The sequence below is a fragment of the Alligator sinensis genome, unplaced genomic scaffold (genome assembly GCF_000455745.1).
Source record: "Alligator sinensis unplaced genomic scaffold, ASM45574v1 scaffold60_1, whole genome shotgun sequence".
Lineage (NCBI taxonomy): Eukaryota > Metazoa > Chordata > Crocodylia > Alligatoridae > Alligator > Alligator sinensis.
The window spans coordinates 4,095,377-4,118,012 of NW_005841858.1; the positions used below are offsets into that span (position 1 = coordinate 4,095,377).

Here is a 22,636-nt window from a genome sequence, read left to right on the forward strand (position 1 = left end):
GGGCCCTGCCGGCGCTATGCGACCCCCGGCGGCTGGCGCACCGCCTCCTGGTGCTGGCCCTCATGTGCTTCCTGGGTTTCGGTGAGTGCCTTTTACATTGCTGAGGGGCTCGTAAAGGTGCGCATCTCCCCTGCCGCTTTTCGAGGCCGAGCTGCTTCCCGTAGCCGCACAGTCAGGGCCTTTCCCGGCCACATTGCTGCGGGCATCCCTAGGGAGAGGGTGAAGGTGGAGCTGGCGGAGGGCCGGGGACTGCAGTCTGTTTCCCTTCTTTCCGTTGAAGTGCCCTGACGTTGTCAACACGGAGACTCACTTCCTGGTCGGTGCTGAAATGCAGTTATTGGTACAGCTCAGGCTGGCTTCACTTGTCCTGTGCTCGTGCAGCGCTGCAGCGTTTGGGCTGTTAACGCAGCACAAGGACACTTAGATCCAAAAACATCCTTGAGGCTCTCGCCCCCCCCCCCCCCCAAAAAAAAAAAAAAAAAAAGAAAATGGCCTTTTTTTAGCCTTTCTTTTCACTTAAAATAAAACTGGTCAGCAATACATCTTGGGAGAATACATTGTTTATTAAATCAGGACTTGTGGTAGAGGTGATACCTTTTGTTAAACCAACTAGATTTTTGCAAAATAATGTTATTTAATTTAAAAAGAAAATTCTTTAACTTTTTTTATTTTTGCAAAAAAATAAAAATAAAAAACTTTTTTTTTTTAAACAAAAAATCTAGTTGGTCTGGTAAAAAATATCACCTTTACCACAAGTCCTGATTTCTTTTGCCTCTAGACCAATATGGCTACAACCTGGATACCCTGCTTATTAAACAAACTTTAATTTAATGGGTAGACAGCTGATCGGTAAGTTGTTTTATTAGGCAGAAGTTCCTCATAAAAAGAAAAATAGCTTCCCTTTTGAGCATTAGGCATCTCTTGTAATAACGATTTTTGGGTGCAGTCAGCACAAAGTGACAGTAGCAGAAGTTCTACAGAAGCAATTTTGATTTAAGAGAAGTGTTTCCTTGTAGAACACCCTACCATGAAAGCAGCTCTGTATCTTGCTGCTTTCATGGTGTTAAACTATTTTTTTTTTCTTTTAACTTTTAGAGAGCTGTGTCGTGCATTAACGTGAATGGGAACTTGTCTCTACTGATATGATTTGTTAATATTAAACTTTGCAAATGCTTTACATATCAGTGGAACTTAGTGACTAAGATACTTTTAAACAAATAAAGATAACTGTTTGCTTGGAATTGTATCTGAAATCTGGTAGGAAATCTACCAGGAAGACTAATACTTTATAGTTAGAAGGAAAGAAGTTAAAACTATCCACTTAAACGATAAGTTTAATTTTATTTAGTTTTATCTTGGGGTTTTTTTGGTCAGGTCCTCTGTCTCAAGCCTGTCCTATGCTCTCCATAAAGTTCAAAGAGATGCATTCAGTAGACAGTTGTGGAAGCAAATAAGCTTTCGTTTTCCTTAGTCTGTTGGTAGAATGTTATCCAGGGATGTCAGAATGTATGTCCTGCAGGGTAGATCCAGCCTACAGAAGCCCCATAATGCAGCCTCTCTTGCTATGCCAGACCATCTCTGTGTGCAGTGCCTGGGACATCTGTTGCCATCCCAGACCAGCTTAGGCAGATGTTTCCTGTGCTGGATCAGGCATGCAGTTGAGGTTAGAGGAGGGGAAGGGCTTGGTCTGTGGGATTAATATGGCCTGTGGACTGGCTCCATGCCACTTATCTGGCCAGTGGGGCCAAATCATCTTGATACCTCTATTCTGAGATGGGTAAAATACCATTTTGCTTTGATATTTCTAGGTAGTTTTAGCTTATTTTGTTTCTATTTGTTCCCTTTTATAGGCAGCTATTTTTGCTATGACAATCCAGCAGCTCTCCAGACTCAAGTTCAAGGGGTAAGTGATTGTTTTTTTGGGGGAAGAGAGAGCATTATTTCCAATAATATGCTGTTTTATCTGCATCGAGAGAAATGAGAACTTTAACCAGATGTTTTGAATGGTTCTGGTTTATAAAAACTAATACCATGAATTGTAATTTAGGTTCCAACTTGTAATTTTTTGTTTTCTAATTGAAATGTGGCCCTTGCCTGCTGTCTTTTTGAAAGCCATTCAGCATAAAATTGGACTTCAGTTTGAAAATCATGTGCTTAATAAAGTATCAATATTACTACAACTATGGCCTTCATTCTACAAAATCTATTATGTGTGATCTCATTCCATTTCTGTATAAATGCTTCAAGACCAGCCCCAATTCAAACATTTGGTAGAACTTTGTATACAGTCTGTTTTTTCTAGCTTAAGGGGTAGGCAAAGTGGTGGCAGCCAGGCTCCGGTTCCCAGCAGCCTCTGCCCACGTGGCTGGGGCCGGTCTCCATGGATACCCCAGCTGCTGTGAAAGTTTAAGGCTGGGGTTGACATGGAGACCGGCCTCAGCCATGCTGGCATGTTTGCACAGCAGAGCAGGGCAGGAGGCTGCTCCAGAGCCTCTGGGATCTTGCAATGGGGGCAGCTTACTTTGGAGCCACAGCAGAGCTGTAATCTGTAGGCTGCATGCTTCAGGCAGGGGCACGCAGGCAGGGGATCATAGCTCTGCCCCTGCTTCAGACTAGTCTTTTACTGTTGCAAGGAGTCAGGGCAGAGATGAGATTTCCTGCCTGCTCGCCCCTGCCTAGGCTCTGGAGCAAGCTTCCCCCATCGCAAGATCCCAGTGGCTCCTGAGCAGCTCCCTGTTGTGCCCTGCTGGTGCAGCTGAGAATGGTCTCCATGGCAACACCAGCCTTGAGCTTTCACAGCAAAGGAGTGCCATGGAGACCACCCCCAGCCATGCTCAGGGGCAGCTGGGAAATGGAGTCCGCTGCCGACTGGATCTGGCCTGTAAATCAGACTTTGCCCATCCCTGTTTTATACAGTCTGTTTGCATGTAAGTACTGGTGAGAGGTATCATTGACAACACAGGGGTAGGTGGGTGGTGTTGGGGAGAGGAAGGAGATCTGTGTTTAAATAGGGAATACTTTTATTTTTAGCTTTAAGTTGGGGAAAGACTTGGCAAAAAGTGTAGTACTTCTACATTAAACTAGACTCCAAGTTGATGTGTTCTTTTTAAACATTAGTGGCTTGAACTATTAATAAGGATTAGGAGTGCACCAGTAAAGATTTTCTTGGCCAATACTGATAGTCAATTATTAACCAGCCATATTGGCTGTTACCCATCTGATAGCTGATTTACAGGAACACAGTTGGTCAGCGTGGAGAGCAACACCCTGCAGGTTGTTCTTTGGAGGGGGAGGGCAGGGCAGGGCCATGGGGGCAGCAGATCGAGGTCACATGGTGAGGGAGGGAGTGGGGCAGAGGCTGGAGCTGTGGGTGCAGGCCAGCCAGAACAGTGAATGGGACCCGGGGTGGGGAGTGGGACAGAGCTGCGGGCGGCTCGTCCAGAGGATCAGCATCTCGGCGCTTAAAAAAGGTGGCAGGGGCATTTGAACTAAAGTTTGTCAAATGAGCAGTTCAAGCTCTGTTGCCACCATTTTTAAGCACGGGGACACTTTTAACTGGAGCAGAGCTGAGCAGGATGAGGGTGGATGCAGGCTGCTTGTTGCAGGCTTGGGGCTCTCTGCTGCGCTGCCTTTTCCCCAGGAGCCCTGAACTGGTCACGTGCCCCCTGTCTGCCCTGCAACTGGAGGAACAACTTGCTGCCCCCCACTGCTGCTGGGCAGGCAGCAGGTGCATGACCGGTGTGGGGCTCCAGGAGCAGAGGTAGCAGAGCAGAGATTCCCAAGCCCACAGTGGGCAGCCTGCATTCTGCTCCATACACAAATCTGGGGGGCACGTGCACCCCCATTCCTCCCCTGAGGGGTGCGTACAGTGGCAGGAGCTTCCCCCCTGGACAAACCGCTTGTGGCTCCATCCCGCTCCCAGCCCCAGGTGTCCCATTCATTGTCCTGGCTGGACAGACCCCCAGCCCTTGCCCTACTCCCTCTCGCTGTGGGAGCCTTGATCTGTGCCCCTTCCCCTCCACAGCGTTACCTGCAGGGTGCTGCCCGGCTGCCTTCCTGGCCGTGTGCATGTGTTCGACTGTGCGCATGCACGCGGCGTCCAGGGTCCCCAGCCAGAAGGCATATTATATTTATCAGTGGACATTATCCGCTACACCGGTCAAAAAAAGCTGATACCCGATAATGTTAATTTTCCTTTTATCGGTGCTGATCCAATATGCAACCAATTATATCAGTGCACCTCTAATAAGGAGAAAGTATTCATAGCATATATGTGTATAATATTTTGAACATTGAGAGTTTGCATTTTGGAAGTACATTAGCCTTAGGCTGTGATAGTAACACCAAAATATTCTGTTCAACATGGCAGAAATATAGTTATTCTGTGGAATAATATATTTTCAACTTTTGTTGTTTGTTAATTTAAAAAAAACCTAAATTAGGAGATCACTGTGATCATAGATAGTTCTTGCAGACTATGTTATGCCACCAGCTACTCCCTGTTAGCAATGAAAAACCATCAGATTGATCACAATGAAAAAAAACAATATTTCAGCTACCTCTAGATTCAAACACAAACCCAAAAATTGTGCTAAAATCATTATTCACTTATTGGCTCTCCAGGTAGTTTGCAAACTTTAGAGAAATGGGAGTAACCTGAAAATGCAATTCTCCTGCAGCAAGGAAGAGTTTGTGTGTAATGCAAAAAATAAAACCCTTTTTATGTAAATAAACATAAGCCTTACTTTGACTAAGCAAGACTTGAACACAAGTGGGCCCATTCATCTGGGCAGAAATGTTCTTTGTATAAACGCTATTCATTACAGTAGAGCTCTCTGAAAACTAGAAGCTAGAGCAATTTTTTATGTTTGAGCCGCTTTCTCAGAAATCAGTTTGCATGTAAAATCTTTTGAGTTTTTCATGTTGAAGCCTTCCTATTTTAGACTGTTTGTTTATCTGCCATAATTTTGTTTAAGAAAACTGAGGGATTAACACTTAGCAATGTTGTTTTTTCAAAGAAGTATAGAAAGTAGTTTAGAGTTCAGTTGGATTTTAGCTTTCTGTGAGATCACAACCAGCACCCCACTCTCTGGGTTGCTTTTTTGCTTTCATGAGAAAATCTAGTGCTGTAGGAGATGATACAGAAGATTGGCAATTGTCCCCCTCTAACGGAATAAACTTTGCAACAGTTCTGGAGTGCTGCTCATCAGAAATATGTAGAAATGCTTGGGCATCTTATAATGAGTAGCAGTTGTAATGCAGCCTTTGTCTTAATGAGAGAGTGGACCCCTTTCAGGACTGCACTTGGAGACAAAAAAAGAGGATGTATTTGTGGCCACAAAAACTAGCTCTCTGGGTCACAAATGGAATTTGAATCTGATGGGTTTCAAGATTTTTATTTAACTCTCTCTGATTACCTTTGGGTTGCCTTTAAATTTTGTTTAGTTTAGTTTTTTCAAATAAAGAGAAGAGTTAAAAAGTTGGGAGTGACACTTTTTCAAAAGTACAAGGGGCACTGAACTGTCCAGTTCCCAGTGGAAGTAAAAAGCAGCCGAATGCCTCTCAATTTTTTTTGTTTGTTTTTTTTTAAAAAGATTCTCTTAACTCTGCACGTGTTTTGGTAGCAATGTTCATCATCTGCTGCTGGAAAAAATGAACCTTTACAGATGACTTCTATCAAATCTTGCCCTTGGTATCCCAAATGTCTGATGAATTGTTTATGAATGTATGCTCCCTTAAAGGAAGATTTTATTTCTATATCTTTATGATAATTGACACTTGTCTCTATAACTGCAGTGCTAAATAATTTTTCTTTTAAACTTTTTTTTCCCTACGTAGGATATGAAGGTGAACACAGCTCAGTTCATGTCATTATATGCTTGGTATTCCTGGCCCAATGTTGTTCTCTGTTTCTTTGGAGGCTTTCTGATAGATAGAGTATTTGGAATACGGTAAGCATAACCACAGTACCTTTTTACATTTGGAAAGGATAGCAGGGGATTTGCATCTGCCATGTAACAGTAGGTGGTTATTACCATCCAAAAGTTCGATGCGTATTCTTCCAAGATGTGAGGCCACTCTGCTGAAATCATAAACTTGCAAAAGTGTGATAGCTTCTTAGCTGTCACTTTTGCGTATGCAGACAATTTCGAACTTAGCAAGAGGGAACCTTTGCATGGCGTCAGGCTAATATGTAGCTCTCTAGTAGTTTCTCTTAAACAGAGCTGGAAGCCTACACTTACGTTGGCCTTGGGGATCAGGGTGCTCTTGTTCTTCTAAAGAATCTCTGCTTGTCATGGGGCACTTACATTGGCCTTGGGGATCAGGGTGCTCCTGTTCTTCTAAAGAATCTCTGCTTGTCATGGGCAGTGTAAGCCTGCCATGAATAGGTAGAAAAGTTGTTTTAGTAATCTGATTTACAACACCAGGCCTTCAGTATCTCTTGGTTTTTTTTTTTTAATTGTCCAGTAATGTTTAACATAAGTAAAATATTTTAAATATAGTATAGTACATGTGGCTTTAAAGGTTTTAAGTGGGTCAAACTGTTTTTGTTTAACAGGATGGGCACCATTATATTTGGCACCTTTGTTTGTGTTGGACAGGTAAGTACAAACAAGAGGACATAAAAAGGCAGTGTTGTTTGGAGTGCCTGAACAAAAATATATTAAGATGCACTGCATGTTAGGAGTGGGAGTGGAAGGGGAAAGGGTATAGAGAAACCTAGCAAAAATCCAATGTAGGGATGAATGGTGAAGTTGTTTTATGAAGCCCACAGGTACTTTCTCAGGCATATTTACCTATATCATTCACATTTCATTATTTCAGAAATTGGCTACATAGTTTGTGCTGCCCCTTACATTAAGTCTGGAGTTATGGGCCTTCTTGCCATCCTGTATCTCCTGTATAAGGGAGATATTGTTGATATTGGTATTTGCTTGTATGTAAATACTTTTTTTGAGGAGATTCCTATTCCAGACATAAGTTGTCCTGATTCTTAGCTTTCTATTTGAAGGCTATATATAGTCTATATCCGAGACATTCAGTTATACCACAGTATATGTGCCTCTGTATAATTCCCATATCAGTATCAGCGTGGCTTTGATGTACTTTGTCAGTCACCTTGTTACAAAGAGAGTGAGTGGTGGTGGTAATAATAATATAAACAACGGTAGATCTGTGTTCATGTAGTCAAGTTTTAGAAAGACTTCATGAGGATTTTGTAGTGGTTTCAGAGCTTATTGATATCTTTCTTTTCATTGACACAGCTATAACTAGATCAGGGTGGGCAGTTATTTGTTCTGAAGGACCACTTAAGTTTTGGGAGCTATTGAGGGCTGTATGCAGGTGGTTCTCAACAGATGAGGGGGTGTGCAGCCCTTAACAGCTCATCAGAACTTGTTAAGTGGCTCTCAAGCCCAAATAATTGCCCACGCCTAAACTAGATAATATTTTCAATGTTCTGTATATGCAACACGTTTTTGAGGGGCTGATTATAATTATAATGGCCCATTCTGTGTGTTGTAGAATTCATTCAACTTTGAGATGGTTTCAACATGAAGCGTGAATAACTTCTTGTAAGAAGTCTTTATGGGCACTTGTTTGTTGTGCATTTCTGTATTTAATGGAACCAGTATTGGTTAATAATGGAAGGTACTGACCAACAAGCATCTGTGTGTATTCTGAATGGCATTGCCCACAAATATGTAGTGCTAATGGGCATGAAAATATTGCAGAATTCCACATGCTGTTTTTTGCTGGTTCTGTTAGGGGGAAAATGGTGTAAAATATTGCTTGTTAGTGCTTTTATTATGTGATGTTGTTACTTGTTTATTTCACAGGTGATTTTTGCCTTGGGAGCTCTATTTAATGCTTTTTGGCTAATGGATGCTGGCAGATTTGTATTTGGGTAAGTCTTAATGAAGATCAGTGCTGAATATGTACCCGGTGATACGGACCATCTTTCTGGGTGTCTTGAACAGTACCTAGTGCTTTCCCAAAATAGACATCTTTGAGAGAAAAAAGCACATAAAGATAAGTCCTGTAAAGAGTTGCAGTTGCCTTCCTGTATTTAAGAATTACAAAATTGGGCTAAATTTCCAATGTTTGTGTATTGCATTAGTAATATCTTTACTGAATTCAAACAATAAGGAACCATACTTAATAATATCAACAAGTACTGCTTAAGGTTGGTCTATTAAAGTGCTTGCTTCTAACACTGCTGGTACTCATCTTCTGGAGCCAGTTCTGTGCTGTCTCATTTAGATCAGAGTGGGCGTTCAGATTTTTTTTTCTTGAGTTCGCTTAAATTGTGGCTAACTGGTTTCTCTTCTGCATCTTTAGAATTGGTGGAGAATCCTTAGCAGTGGCACAAAACACCTATGCTGTCAGTTGGTTTAAAGGCAAGGAATTAAATCTTGTCTTTGGATTGCAACTTAGCATGGCCAGAATTGTAAGTGGTTTTTAAGAGAGACTCTTCATGTGTAAAATCTGTCTTTGCAATTTCTTCAGACTCTGTAATAAGGCCACAGTATGCAAGTGGAAAGTAGCCAAAACGCCATTTAAGATAGCATTACAACCCCCAAAATTGATGGTGGGGGGTGCCATAGTTTGCATTATGCACTCACTATGCATTGTGGGAAATCTGTTGACAGTGTAGTTCTTTGTGGTGACTTATTCCAAATTTTTGTAGAGACCTTGGTGTAAACTAATTTTATATCTGAAGATGAGGTAATTCAATGCTCTTCCTGTCCCAAGAGTGACTTTTTTTACACAACAGACTTTCACTGTTGGTTATGCCTTGGGGTAGCTTCGCCAGATCAGGGTTACTTTATGGTAACTGTGTAAATCGGATTGAGAAACGTTTAACAACTGTTCAGGGTGGCAGTGCTGTGATATATTTACATAAAATCTATGAAACACTACCTAGCATAGCTGTCACTGAATGGCATGTCCTATATACATTCAGCTTGCTTAGGTGGGAAAATCAGTTGTGCTTTTTCTATTCCATCCTTCTAAACTTTCATTTTACATTGATGTTTTTTGTGCTATTGGTAAATTTTAAAACTTTTTTTTTCCCCCCAACTGATCCTTATTACAGTCTTCATTCCAATATCTTCTTTCCAGGGAAGCACAGTAAATATGAATATCATGGGATGGGTATACTCCAGAGTTCAAGATCTGCTGGGCTCTACAGGTCACACTACACTTGGATTAACACTTATGATAGGTTAGTAAATAAATAAGTTAATAAATTGACTTTGTATATAACATTTTAGACATTCACAATGTGAAATAAACCACACCCACATGAAAAATGTAAGTGGCTGTCATTTGAAAACTTAAATTGCAGATTTGTTTGAGAAGAGCATTCATAATTTAGAAAATAAGTTGCTGCAGCTATATATTCTGTTCAGACCTAAATCAGTGTGTCCATAGCTACATTTTCAGCTGTTAGTAGAGTGACTGTCTTTTGCTGGACTATTTATTCGATTTGTATGGCTGGCAACCAAAGGTCTTTTAGCGCATGTATAGTTGGACATTGGGATGGGGAGGTTTTATAGTGAAAGGCAGCATGTAGAGGTGTGTGCACGTGCATTTTGTATATCAAGGATTTTTTTTTCTTTCTGCAAATTAAGTGAAGCTGGGGAAGGGGGGAAGCCCTTACTCCCCCACCTTGCAAGCTTTAGGCACTGCTAATTGCAGTGCAGTTTTCACCTACACCTGATTTTCTAAATGACAGCTACTTTATTCTTTTAAGTAAATTAAACTCATGTCAATATGTTCAGACTATTGGACTTGTGAGATTTGGTTAGAAATGAAGGGATGGCTGTATTTTTAACAGGGAAGACAATCTGATATCGCTGTACAGTGAACTTCTGTCTTTTTGTAGGTGGTGTAACTTGTATCTTTTCACTGATTTGTGCACTAATTCTTGCTTACCTGGACAAGAGAGCAGAAAAGCTCCTTTGCAAGAAGCAAGGAAAAACTGGTGAGTGATAGTTAAGACAGAAGGTATGACTAGTACCCACACTTGGGTCTGGTTACTGGGACTTCACTGTACAACAAACAAACTCATCTGGTATGCTTACATTCTAGTTGTCTCATCGGTCTTTTACCAAGGCTCTGGGTCATCCTTGATTTCCCAATCTTTCTTACTATCTCCTTGGTGAGGAATCGTAGACTTAATTTTAAGAACAGAACTCTCCAGCCTTCCTGATTTTAACACGGTGTGAATTGATGTAATGTTTCCTATCAGCAGGACCATCCCTGGTGGGGGGTGAATTGGGGCAACCGACCTGGACCTCGTGCTCTGGGGGGGCCCGCAGAACCAGGTGGAAAGGCCGCGGCTGCAGCTAGCCCGCCTGGCAGGTTGGATGGTTCTTTGCCTGTTCTGGCTGCCACCCGTCCTGCTGCATCCAGTGTGCCAGGGCGTTCACTCCCTAGCATGAGCGTACCATGGGATGGCGAGGGGGGGGCCTGTGCAGGCTGCTGTGCCCTGGGCCTTGCACCCTGCTGGGATCGTCTCTGCCTATCAGAGTTTGCAGGAATACCGAATGCAGCCTCATTCTTTGCAGGTCACCACTAAAACGTCGAAGTAAAAAGTCTTTTAACTGGTGCCAGTTACAGAAACATCCCATTAATTTGCTTCCTCCATATTGCCATATTTCATTATTCTGCAGATACAGATATCCCCTGTTTTTCTTCTGCGAAGGTGCTAAAATATAGAGGCTGCCATATTTGTCAGTCTGTAGTTTTGGGGTTCCCCCACACAATTTTAAGGCATATATAGAAACAGCCTCGTAATTCAGGGCTTCAGACAAATCTTGCTTAGTGATTGGAAACCTCTGGTTAAAAGAAATTGCCGCTATTAGTTCATTGTGCTGCACCAGACTACCAGAGATTCCAAGGGATGTGCTTTAGAATTTAAGTTCAACTTGCCATGAAATGCATTAGACTGCCTTTCACTTCTGAAAGGTGTCTAGGCTTAAGGGAAGTTCAGTCGAAAAAATTATGTTTTAGTTTTATAGTTTCACAGATGTTAGGGTTGGAAGGGACCTATTAGATCATTGAGTCTGACCCCCTGCCCTGGGCAGAAATGAGTGCTGGGGTCAGGTGACCCCAGCCAGGTGTCTGTCCAATCTCTTTTTAAACACCTCCAAGTAAGAGGACAGCACCACCTCCTTTGGAAGCTTACTCCATATTTTGGCAACCCTCACTGTAAAGAATTTTTTCCTGATGTCCAATCTGAATTTGCTTTCTTCCAGTTTGTGGCCATTATTTCTAGTTACCCTGTCAGGTGCCCTGGTATAAACATTGTATCCCCTATTTCTTGCTGCCCGCCCCCCTTCCCCTTCCCCCGCTTGTGGAGGCTGAAGAGGTTCAGGTCTCCTAGTTGGTCTACATAAGGGTTTTTCTCTAGGCCTTTAACCAGATGAGTTGCCCTCCTCTGAACCCTCTCGAGGTCATCCACATCCCTCCTGAAGTGTGGTGCCCAAAACTGGATGCAGCACTCCAGGTGCGGCCTAACCAATGCTGCATAGAGGGGAAGTATCACCTCCCTAGACCTGTTTGCGATGCACCTGCTTATGCAAGAAAGGGTGCGGTTAGCTTTACTTCATCACGCTGGTGACTCATGTTCATTTTGGCATTGACTATGACTCCGAGATCCCTTTCTGCAGCTGTGCTACTTAGAGTGGTACCTCCCAGGCTGTAGGACTGTTGATGATTCTTCCTCCCCAGGTGCAACACATGACACGTATCCTTGTTAAACTGCATCCTATTTTGTTGGGCCCATTTCCCCAGCCTGTCCAAATCAGCCTGGATTCACTCCCTGCTGTCTAGTTTGTGTACCTCCCCCCATAGTTTGTTGTCATCAGCAAACCTGGACAGGGTGCTTTCTACTCCCTTGTCGAAGTCACTAATGAAGATATTGAATAGTACTGGTACCAGGACAGAGCCTTGGGGGACTCTGCTGCCCATATTTCTCCAGGTAGAAACTGACCTGTCCACCACCTCTCTCTGGGTGTGTCCCATAAGCCAATTTTCTGCCCACTGGACTGTAATAATCATCATTGCAGCTGTTTAGTTTATTTATAAGAATTGGGTGTGACACTGTGTCAAAGGCCTCTTTAAAATCTAAGTAAATAACCTCTACCTCTATTCCTTCATCCAAGCATTTTGTGACCCAGTCGTAAAATGATACCAGGTTAGTCGGGCAGGATCTGCCTGCTATGAACCCATGCTGATTGCCCCTTAGCATTGTTTTACCTGCTGGTCCCCCAAAAATGTGATCCTTAACAATTTTCTTAAAGGTCTTGCCAAGGATAGAGGTGAGGCTAACCGGCCTATAGTTACCCGGTTTCTTCTTCCTCCCCTTCTTGAAAATAGGGACCGCATTGGCCCTTTTCTAATCCTCCGGGACCTGTTGAGCACCATGAGTGCTCAAACAGTTGTGCCAGCAGCTCTCCTATGACTCCAGCTAATTCCCTAAGTACCTTAGGATGAAGGTCATCAGGACTTGTTGACTTAACTACATTCAACCCTCCAGGTGCCCCTTTACTAGGTCAGCTCGAACAGTTGGTGAGTTGGTATCTTTACTGGGCTTACCTGAGGTCCTAATGGGATGCGTATTTGTATTTCCAGGCGTATTCCATGTGCATTTCATGTCCAGGAACATGGATGCAAAGAAATCATTTAGAAGCTCCTCTTTGGCCATTCTGTCTGTTACCAGTTGCCCTAGTTCATCCTGAAGGGACCCTAAGTTACCCTGCACCTTCTATTTGCTTCCTATGTACTTAAGGATAACAAAAAATCATTCTTTAACTTTTGCTGCCAACCTAAGCTCTGTTTCCACTTTGGCTCTCCTCACTGTTTCCCTGCAAGCTTGAAACAAGCAGGTATACTCCTCCTTGGTGTTAGCCCCCTGCTTCCACAGCCTGTAGGCCTCTCTGTTTTTCCCTCCAGGCTCTCCTGGATTTCTCTGCTCCAGCAAGAGGGTTTCTTTGCTTTTTTTTGCCCCCTTTTGTGTGTACTGGGATGGTCCTTTTTTGTGCCTGCAGGATTAGTCCCTTGAGAAATGCCCACCCTTCCTGGATTCCCATCTCTCCAAGGCTTTTACCAGTCAGTCCCTCCCAAAGGAATCTCCTGAGCTTGTTGAAGTTGGCCTTCCTGAAGTCTAGCACTTCTGCCCTACTAGTTACCTTCCCCACCTTTCTCCAGATAGTGAACCCTATCAATAGGTGGTCACTATCCCCTAGGTTACCTTGCACCTGCAGATCCCCCACCAAGTTGTCCCCTGTGGCCAGTACCAAGACTAGTAAGGCATTTCCCCTAGTGGGAACGCATGCCTCCTGCAATAGGTGAAGGTCCTGTAAGGAGGTTATAAACTTTTGTGAATGGACAGACCTGGCTGCCTATTTCTCCTAGCAGATGTCTGGGAAGTTAGTCACCCATGACGACCAGGTCCTTTGAGCGCGCTGCCTCTGAGAGCTGTCTTGAGAATTCTACGCTTAACTCGTCCCCCTGGCTTTGTACTTTCCTCAGTTTGCTCTCTCCCTAAAGGGAATCTGCTTGAGAATATAGATGATATAAGATCCAGCCACATGAGCATTCACATATATAGTGCATTTGATTTTCATTTAAGATCCAAAGATGTGAACTGTACCTAGCTAATGTGCAGTAATCTTATGTTTCTGTCTTTTTTTTTTTTTTTTCCCTCAAGGTGAAGTGATTAAATTAACTGATGTGAAGGACTTCTCATTGTCCTTATGGCTCATATTTATAATCTGTGTGTGTTACTATGCAGCTGTGTTTCCTTTCATTGGATTGGGAAAGTAAGTACCTTTCATTTAAAAATGAAATATAAACCGATTTGATCAGATGGCCATGTGATAGATTTACTTGCAGGTATAGTGTAAGTTTAAGAAATAAGAGTCTTGGTGGTAGTCTATTTCCAGACCATCTAGTCGAATAGATAGAACAGCTACAAAAGTTTTAGTCTGCTTCTTTCATTGACTTTGCTTGTACTCTCTCTTATCCACTGTAGATTGTGATAGTTTTTCATATTTTAGTTTTTAGGAAATTTAACTTACGACTGGTTATCAGTGTCAGATCTCAAAAACATAATACTTGTTACATGTTACTTAAACCTTGCTGTGAGCATAACATTTGTTTACATCTTTAAGATTCATGGATATTTGCCATAAAGTTCCTTTTTAAATGCTCTCGTGCTGGTTAAGAGAAGATTTAACTGAGGGCCTCTCTCTACATTTATGCTAGAATTAACGTGTTAATTGCTAAACGGTAAGGGTGCTACGCATGCATCCAATTTAAGGCTCCATGATCCAGGGCTCCCCTCGCACCGACAAGTAGAATGGGCACAATTGAGATGTGATCCTATGCCCATATGCATGACGGAAGATGTGATTGTTGGGGGTGGGGATCAGATTCCATAGTGCCTCTAAATGAGTGTCATGGTCCTAAGTGTAGTGGAAGTTTCAAGTTGCAGGATGCCCTATTAATACTGCATTCAATTTGCTTCATATAATATATGCATGCTTATCTTGTGTTTTGACCAGAATAGTTTAGTTGGTATTCTATAATGGATCTGTACCTGAGTTAGAAACGTGGTACCTGTTTAAAGCTAAATGCTTAGTTGTATGTATGTTTAGTGAGAGGAAAATTGGAAGTCACTGACTACATGAATCTCCAGGCTGGCACAATTGCCTGCTTCATTTTTTTTTTTTCTTGTGCGTCCTGTGAAAAGGTTCTGCTTTAGCTGCTGTAACCCACTGAATTTATCACTCATTACTGGGTTTGCTGCCAGTAAGTTGCACTTCAAATTGGACCACCTGACAATATAATTTGAACTGATATAAGATACTTTTTGTCAAAAAAAAAAAAAAAAATCACATAGGAACTTTCTCAGTACTTTTATGCATTTGTATATACAGTATCTTATGCAGAAAACCTTATTCCTGTACATCATATTTATGCCAACAATGTGTTTTTTAAAAACCCTCAGTAAACTACAATCTTCTGTTCTTGATGCATGACAAATACTGTAATAAAAAAAAAAAATTAAACATGTAAAATGTAGTCTAAATCTTTCTTTTTAGGGTTTTTTTCATCGAGAAATTTAAATTTTCTCCTCAAGAAGCAAGTGCAATTAACAGGTATTCTTGCAAGTTTACTGTCTTGGTTAAAAACCTGAAGTCTTAGAATATGACGGTCATTTTTGTCTGTTAACTTGGAGTTGTTCTTTTTCCTTCTTCCTCCGCCCACTCCCTACTAATCTTCAGTCAGATTGGCTTTAAGAGGAGACTTATTCTAGATGGTTGGTTTTTTTAAACCCTGGATAGGTTATTCTTATCAGGGAGAGGGGGTGATGAACTGACTGTTCCAGAAGCCCATCTGGGTATATGAGAGGGCTATAAAAATGAGGGTTTTTCTCAGAAAATTCAAATGGTGAAAGTTATTGATGATAATGGCTAATGGAGAACTTAGTTTACAGTTCCTCCTTGCTGCTGTACAGTGTAATAGTACTGTTGCAGCACCAGGATGGGTTAACTGGTATTATTAAATAACACTGCCAACTTGCTTGCTTCTGGTTGCACAAAGATGTTGTTGCATTAAAGTAGAAGGGTATCAGCCATGAACTGGGATGGTAACCATCATCTAGAATAGGGATATTCAAACACATGGCCCACACAGCAGTTTTATTCAGCCTGTGGGACTCCTCTAGGGGCTGGGAATTATGGGGTGGAGCTTATCGAATTATGGAGTACAGAGCCCTGCTGGAGATTTGGGTTGGTGATGTCACAGCAAGTGACAGCTGTATTAACCTCTGCCGCTTTGTGCGGAAAGAGCAACAAGGTCATGTAGATTGGGGGGTGGGAGGGGGATCACTGTATGGCTAGGTGGACCTGAGGGTGATCCTTTAACTTGTCTCATTAGAAATATAGACATCCTCAGTTCTGTGTTTTAACCAGCTGAACACATGGTAGCTACTTGGGTATCTTGATCTGTGTGTTGGGTCTGTCTATAATTCTACAAATTGGTAATTGTCTTCCTGTGGCTTAAGTGCACTGGGCTTTCCTTCTGTGAGGCTGATCTATAAATCAAGGTGTCAAATATTAAATTCCTCTAGATGAGGGGTGTCAGATACACAGCCTGCAGAGCCAGGTCATCCAGCCTGCAGACTTCTATCCTGACTCTGGGTGTGATGGGGGACCTTCCTGAAGTGGCAGCCAAGTGCCTGGATGAGACCTGTGGCACTGGAGCCCCAGCACACCATGGCTTTGTTCCTTTGACAGCAGCCAAGCACGCGTGATTCTGAGCTTCCTGCAGTGTTGCTAGAGCTCCACCGCTGCATTTCTCTCCTGAGGAACTTGGCTGCCACTCTGGAAACAAGCCACAGTGCCGGGCTTTTTCCCATCATGCTACTCAGGCTCCAGTGCCACTGCTCTCCCTGGATGCTTTGCTGCTAAGCACCTGGGTGAGAGCAGTGGTGCTGGAGCCTCAGCAGCTGTGGCTTGCACCGTGGCTCGCTCTCAGGGCAGCAGCTTAGCACCTGGGATGCCAGGCCTCTCTCCACTGGGTCCTGGAGCAGCTGGAGTAGATGCTGCATGCGCTGGATCTCCCATGGGTTGGAGGTTGGGTGTCCAGCCTACAGGCCTCACCAGTCATCCAGTCCCTGGACCTGTTTCACACTCATGCAGTCTGTGGGACCAGGCAAGTTTGACACCCCTGCTCTAAATGTCAGATATGGATTTATGTCCTTAATCACCCTAGAACAATTAAGCCTTCAAAAACTTGAAAGAAAATTGTTTTATTTTTTTGTAGCATTGTATATATCATATCGGCACCCATGTCCCCTGTGTTTGGATTCCTGGTGGATAAACTTGGAAAGAATATTATCTGGGTTTTGTGTGCCGTACTGACTACACTTGCTTCTCATATCATGTTGGCCTTTACTTTCTGGAACCCTTGGATTGCAATGGTAAGTATTACTAGTAACAATGACTTATTTGATAATAGCCATGTACAGTAAGATATCACATGATTTAAATGTTTATCATTTGCATGGCAGAATACCCAATATTTTGGGATCCAGGATGAAATGCCCCAATTGCATGACTGTCTGTCAGGGGCAAACTACTCCAACAAGTTACCTCCTTTGTAAAGAGACTTACTGTGAAAAGTTGTACCTAAAAAAATGTGTTCCAACTACAGCTTAATCTTTGTATCTATTTCTCATTCAACAACTTACTGTGAAAATATGCTGTACCCTCAATTGTGTAACGTTTGATACTAGTCTTGGGGAAAACTGACCAGAATTATTATCCTATTATGTTTCTAAGTATATTTTTGTTCTCTTGGGAGAGCTAACTTTATTTAACTATGGTTCTCACAAATGCAAATCTTGCTTTCAACAGTGTATGTTAGGAGTAGCCTATTCGTTACTAGCCTGCGCCTTGTGGCCAATGGTGGCCTTTGTTGTACCAGAGCATCAGCTGGGAACTGCTTACGGCTTGTAAGTATTTGTATTTATCTTCCAGCGGTGGCTTGCTGTGAGCACTTCCAAATGGTAAAGAAGCATTGAGATTTTTAAACTACTAAAGTAATGGCAGACAGTGTTATTGCAAATGCCTTGCATTCAAAAGCTTGTCTAACTTTATCACAACTAATATAGTTGTTCAATAAAAGATAACGCACACAAAAAATCTTGTGTCTCAATTCATGGCTATAATATTGCTCTAATGCTGTCGTATCTTGCAAAATTGCTCCTAGATCTGGAGTAGTCTTCGTTCTCCAAGGTGAACTAGTTTTACTGACAAATCTTAATGCTCCTCGTTCTTTTTGTTTTGTTTGTTTTGTTTTTGTGCCATATTTTAAAATATTTTTCTTCCATGTTAAAGGATTCCTTTGAAAAAGTAAGTTTTTTAAATAACCATTAGTGCAGGATGTCAGGTATTCAGGTTGTAACTATTAATTTAGAGGCAAAAGGAGTGAGAACTTGTGGTAGAGGTGATATCTTTTATTAGACTAACTAGATATTTGCAAAAAAAGTTCTTTATTTGCAAGCTTTTGGGCACAAGCACCCTTCTTCAGGCATAGGAGAAAAGATTGTAGGTCTCCTAGCTAGAAATGAAAATTCATATTTCATAGGAGAGTTGAAGGTGTGGTATAGTCTCCTATTTGGAACAGGGGTGTGGGTTGTAGCTGTGTTGGCCTAAGGACATAGGCAGATAAGGTTCTTTGGGTAAATCCAGTATCTTTTAATTAGACCAACTCAACTAGCTGGAAAAATTCTTTACCCAAAGAACCATGTCTGCCTGTTTGGAACAGTTCATTTTTATGCAGATTAGGCTCATTGGTGCAGGATGTAATTCTACACTCAGCCTTTGGGGTACAGGCATCATACATTCCCAGAGTAAATAAAATCTAGAGGCGCCATAACATATGGTGGCATGCAGACAGCAATTTGGGCCTTGATTGTAGCTTTTGCATTTTTTTTAAAACTATACAATGTACTATACAGTGTAAGCTGTGAAGAGCAGCTAATATAAATTAAATCTTTGTTATCCATATTTTAGTATGCAGTCCATCCAGAATTTGGGTTTGGCAATAATTTCCATAGCAGCTGGCACGATACTGGATTCTCGAGGGTATCTGTTTCTAGAAGTTTTCTTCAGTGCTTGTATTTGCTGTAAGTACCATGTATGACTGGTATGGGAAGAGAGCCGTTGTCACTGTTGCTTAATGCTTGTGCTGGCACATCAGTCAGTTTAATCTGTGGAGTAGATCAGTTGAGTTAATTTGTTCATGCATTAGATGTGTGCATAAACTGCATGTAACTTGTACTCATAGGACTATTATTTCCTTTTTAAGAGACTGTTATGCAACAAAGATGGATTGTAATGGTGTTGAGGATGTGAGGGATATTATTAATATCTTGCAGATACTAGGTGTAGTCACAGTCTGTCTTGGTAATGTTGCAAAATGTTTACTTTTGGCAAGAGGGTCTTTTATGAAATAAAAGCATCTTTAATGTAAACCCTTTTCCTGATCCTCCTTTGAGCCCCCCGAATGGAATTTTGAAAAGTGACCAAGTGATACAGGGGGACAAGGATTTATGCTGACAGATCACTTGGCTGATGACTTAAAATCCTGTCTTCTCTTTAATAGCAAAGGGTTTGAATACTATTGCATTTTAGGGTAATCTTTTTTTCTGTTTCTGGGACAGCTGTGCTAACTATCTAACTCTCTTCCTTTTTTTTTCCTAGTGTCACTAATAGCTGTAGTTATGCTGTATTTTGTGAATCGCCTCACAGGTAAGTATATGTTCAGACTTTCTTAACATGACACCTGTTCTGTTGTTTGAGTTGGTAATTATACTGACTTCTGTAGGACAAATTCAAGATGCCCTATATAATACTATGCCAGAAGCTATAGGTCTCAAAATATGTAATGGAAGCATTTACTGGATGTTAAAATTTATTTTTTTACTAGCAAATTACCCATCAAGCATGACTATGGGGGGTGGGGACAGAAGCCTGTGTTGCACCCCCCCGCCCCCCCCCCCCACCCCACCCCCCCCCCCCCCCCCCTTTGGGGTCTAGCTTCTCCCCCTTTTCCCCTCAGCCACTTTGGGCCTGGGCTCATTCCCCCCTTCCCCCCTAGCCGTTTTGGGTCCAGTTCTCCCCCACTGCTTCAGGTGCAGGCCTGAGCGTGCTCCCGCCTCTGGTGGGGGGGTGGGTAAGGGGAGCTTGTATGCAGCAGGCGGCTGCGCCCTGCCACTGGTAACCCCCCACCTTACTGCTCCCCTCCTTCCTTCGTCCCCTCCCTGCTGGCTGTCGGGGGGGGGGGGGGGTGGGGAGGGCGCACACACTTTCTGGCCCCTGGCTCCAAAGAACAGGGCTAGTTCCCTGCTCTGGCCCCTTAGTCACCGCTGTCATGGTGGTGCTCTGCTGTGTAGGGGGATGAGGCCAGCACTGTGCCACCAGCATCCTGCACCGCTGCCACCTCCAAGGAGCAGGTTGGCGGGGGGGGTGAGGCCAGTGGTGCTGTTCTCATCCCCCCACTCTAGCTTCTTAGTCCCTGCTGTTGTGGCGGTGCTCTGCTGTGTGTCTGTCTGTGCAGAGCACTCTGGCTGCCAAGGCAACCAACTGGAGTGCGAATAAAGCATTATGGACAGACTAAGGCTTTTATAATATTAGAATTGGGATTCTTTCCTAAACCACCTTAATATCCATTGGTAAAGGAAACTGCCAAAATTCACGATATACTGAATGTGTATGCTAGTCAGGTTAAGCAGAGGATTAAACACCTGTACTTTCAACTATCTTGAGCTAATTTTAATACCTGGTATATACATTACGGTTGAATCAAAACAAAACAAAATGGATGAGGCGTGTAAGTAGACGTTGAATAAGACCGCACTCGTATCCTTGACAGTCTTTGGAAAGCATTGAATTGTTATTTAAAGGAGAAATCTTTGTATGCACAAATGCATAGTCTCAGAATTTCTTACAAGTTAGTTCCCTTAATGTTTTCACATCTCTGAACTGTTATGTTTTGGTCATTGAGTCAAAACAATGAAGTTGGAGCTGGAGAACAGCTGCTACCTTTTAGTTCCTTAATGGGGAATGCAAAATTATTCTTACAGAGCATGTTGGTATTTTTATTCAGCTGCACTTTGTTGTCCCAAACTAGAGTGTCTCCATTGGTGTAAAGTTCTCAAAACTTTTTCCTCACTCGCCTAGTTCTACTTTTTTCATACCTGCTTTTTTTTCATACCTGCTCCCTCCAATCCCTAGTTTTCTCGCTTCAAATTCCTCTGCTTTAATGGTGTTTGCATCCCTTTAGATATTTGATTTTCCCATCCTTGCTGCTGCAGTACAAAGCTGTGCGTATTTAACTAAAAATCTTCAATTCTGTCCTATAGCACCCTAATCAGCTTTCTTTTTCTTTGAACTTGCTCCATTTTGTTGCTTTGTGCTGAATACAGTATTGCAGCTGTGGTTGCACCTGTTCTATTACTTCCTGGCTCTGTGGCATATCTTATTTGTGTGGCCTAAATTTCATTAACTGTTTCTAGGGTGGCGAGTTATGTAGAAATGTAGTCTAATAATGGTGCTGTGGACTACAGCTTGGAAAACCCAACTTATTTCATTTTGTCATTGGTCAGTTGGGTGACCTTTGGTAAATTGATCTTTCTCCCCATGATTCAGTTCCAGTATCTTTAAAACTGGAATAATGATACCAGCCTTAATTAAATGCTCTGCCAATTTCTGATGAGAGCACCATGGATCAAAGAGCTAGGTTGATGGCATTATAGTTGAAACAAACTTCAGATTCGTAACTCGATATTGTTTTTGTTGTAGGAGGTGATTTGAACTGGTCTGCCAAGAAAAGGGAGAAATTGCAAAAACTAGCAGCAGCTGAGTAAGTATAAGGAACTAACAATCACCATCTTGAAAGCTATTGAAATAATGGCTTCTGTATACATCTGGCGCATAGCCACTTTTTCTTATAATTGCAGTTATTTTGTTAAGAGGTAACTGCAATGAACTCTAGTATTGGATTTTGCATTAACATTGTATCTTAGGGTATGACTTGAACATAGAAATCCTTCACAAACCTATCTACTACAATACCTAGTCAGGGAGTTAGAGCTGTAGATGCTCAGCAGCTCTGGAAACTGGAGCCCCTGCTGTAAGTTTCCAAAGATGGGTACCTAAAATCTGAAGTTGCGCATAAAACTGAAGCAGTAGCATGTAAAATTTTGTTGGTGTTATCTTTGAACATGTGACAGCTAGCAGTTATGCAGATGAATTTATTCTTTCTTTGTCGCATCTTTACCATGCATTGGCAGGTGGGTGTCTCCATCTGAAGTTCATGCTTGTTCTTCCTGTGGATTTTTTGTGTGTGTGTGTGGAGCCTGTACCTACTTTGGTCCTAACTCTTGAAAATACATCTTTCAGCCTTGTGCTTTTTTTTTTCCTCCCCCCAAATAGCCTTCCAGCTGAATGAAGTTTGAAACAACAGTATTAAAAAAACCCCAAAAAGTTTACAGCCGTTGCTGACTTTAGACCTGGAACTAGTACATTCTTGCAGGTATCTGTCTGCCTAAAAAAGTATGAGCAACATTGTCATTCTTCACTAAGGCTCTCTGCAAGTGCATTCTCTAACTACCACTTGGAGAGTGGAATAAAGAGCAGAGTAATTTTCAGGCTGCTGTGTCAAATAATAAAAAATTGTATATGGGTCTTATATCAGAAGTCACACAAACTAAGACTACATAAAGTGAGGTGAGGCCTCTAAAAATCATAGTTAAATGCCTGAATCTCACTGCTTCTCTCATCCTCTATGTAACTTACTTATTTCAGGTTTTCAGCATCCTATTTGGTTCCTATATCTCAGAACCTTGTCTCTTTAATCCAGGTTTAGGTGTGAAAGTGAAGCTAGTGCTATTACAGTTAACTGAAAATTCCTCACATGTCAGTTGTTATACACAATTTTGTATATACATGTTTTGACTTCACTGAAAGGATTTCATAAGGTAGAGAGATTCAGTTGAATAGAAACTTTTGTTTCCAGAGGAGAATACTTTGCTGGTTTTCCCCTCCCCCCC

The 22,636-nt window shown here is 42.2% G+C and overlaps 1 protein-coding gene across 4 annotated transcripts in view; it reads left to right on the forward strand.

Moving 5' to 3' along the window:
* The first annotated feature begins 6 nt into the window (after nucleotides 1-6).
* The window catches only part of MFSD1 (major facilitator superfamily domain containing 1), a 30,387-nt gene continuing 7,757 nt past the window's right edge, over nucleotides 7-22,636 (forward strand). For 2 of the 4 annotated variants that reach the window (XM_006016472.2, XM_025215112.1), the window contains exons 1-15: nucleotides 7-81; nucleotides 1,851-1,903; nucleotides 5,839-5,951; nucleotides 6,560-6,602; nucleotides 7,839-7,906; nucleotides 8,341-8,449; nucleotides 9,124-9,226; nucleotides 9,890-9,988; nucleotides 13,721-13,832; nucleotides 15,117-15,173; nucleotides 16,843-16,999; nucleotides 17,436-17,533; nucleotides 18,597-18,709; nucleotides 19,287-19,334; nucleotides 21,387-21,447. In XM_006016472.2, coding sequence (XP_006016534.2) covers nucleotides 63-81; nucleotides 1,851-1,903; nucleotides 5,839-5,951; nucleotides 6,560-6,602; nucleotides 7,839-7,906; nucleotides 8,341-8,449; nucleotides 9,124-9,226; nucleotides 9,890-9,988; nucleotides 13,721-13,832; nucleotides 15,117-15,173; nucleotides 16,843-16,999; nucleotides 17,436-17,533; nucleotides 18,597-18,709; nucleotides 19,287-19,334; nucleotides 21,387-21,447 — 1,253 coding nt within the window. In that variant the 5' untranslated portion in view covers nucleotides 7-62. Of the gene's footprint in view, nucleotides 82-1,850; nucleotides 1,904-5,838; nucleotides 5,952-6,559; nucleotides 6,603-7,838; nucleotides 7,907-8,340; nucleotides 8,450-9,123; nucleotides 9,227-9,889; nucleotides 9,989-13,720; nucleotides 13,833-15,116; nucleotides 15,174-16,842; nucleotides 17,000-17,435; nucleotides 17,534-18,596; nucleotides 18,710-19,286; nucleotides 19,335-21,386; nucleotides 21,448-22,019; nucleotides 22,120-22,636 lie in introns of those variants that run through there. The other 2 variants (XR_003096158.1, XM_025215117.1) reach the window with 2 other exon arrangements.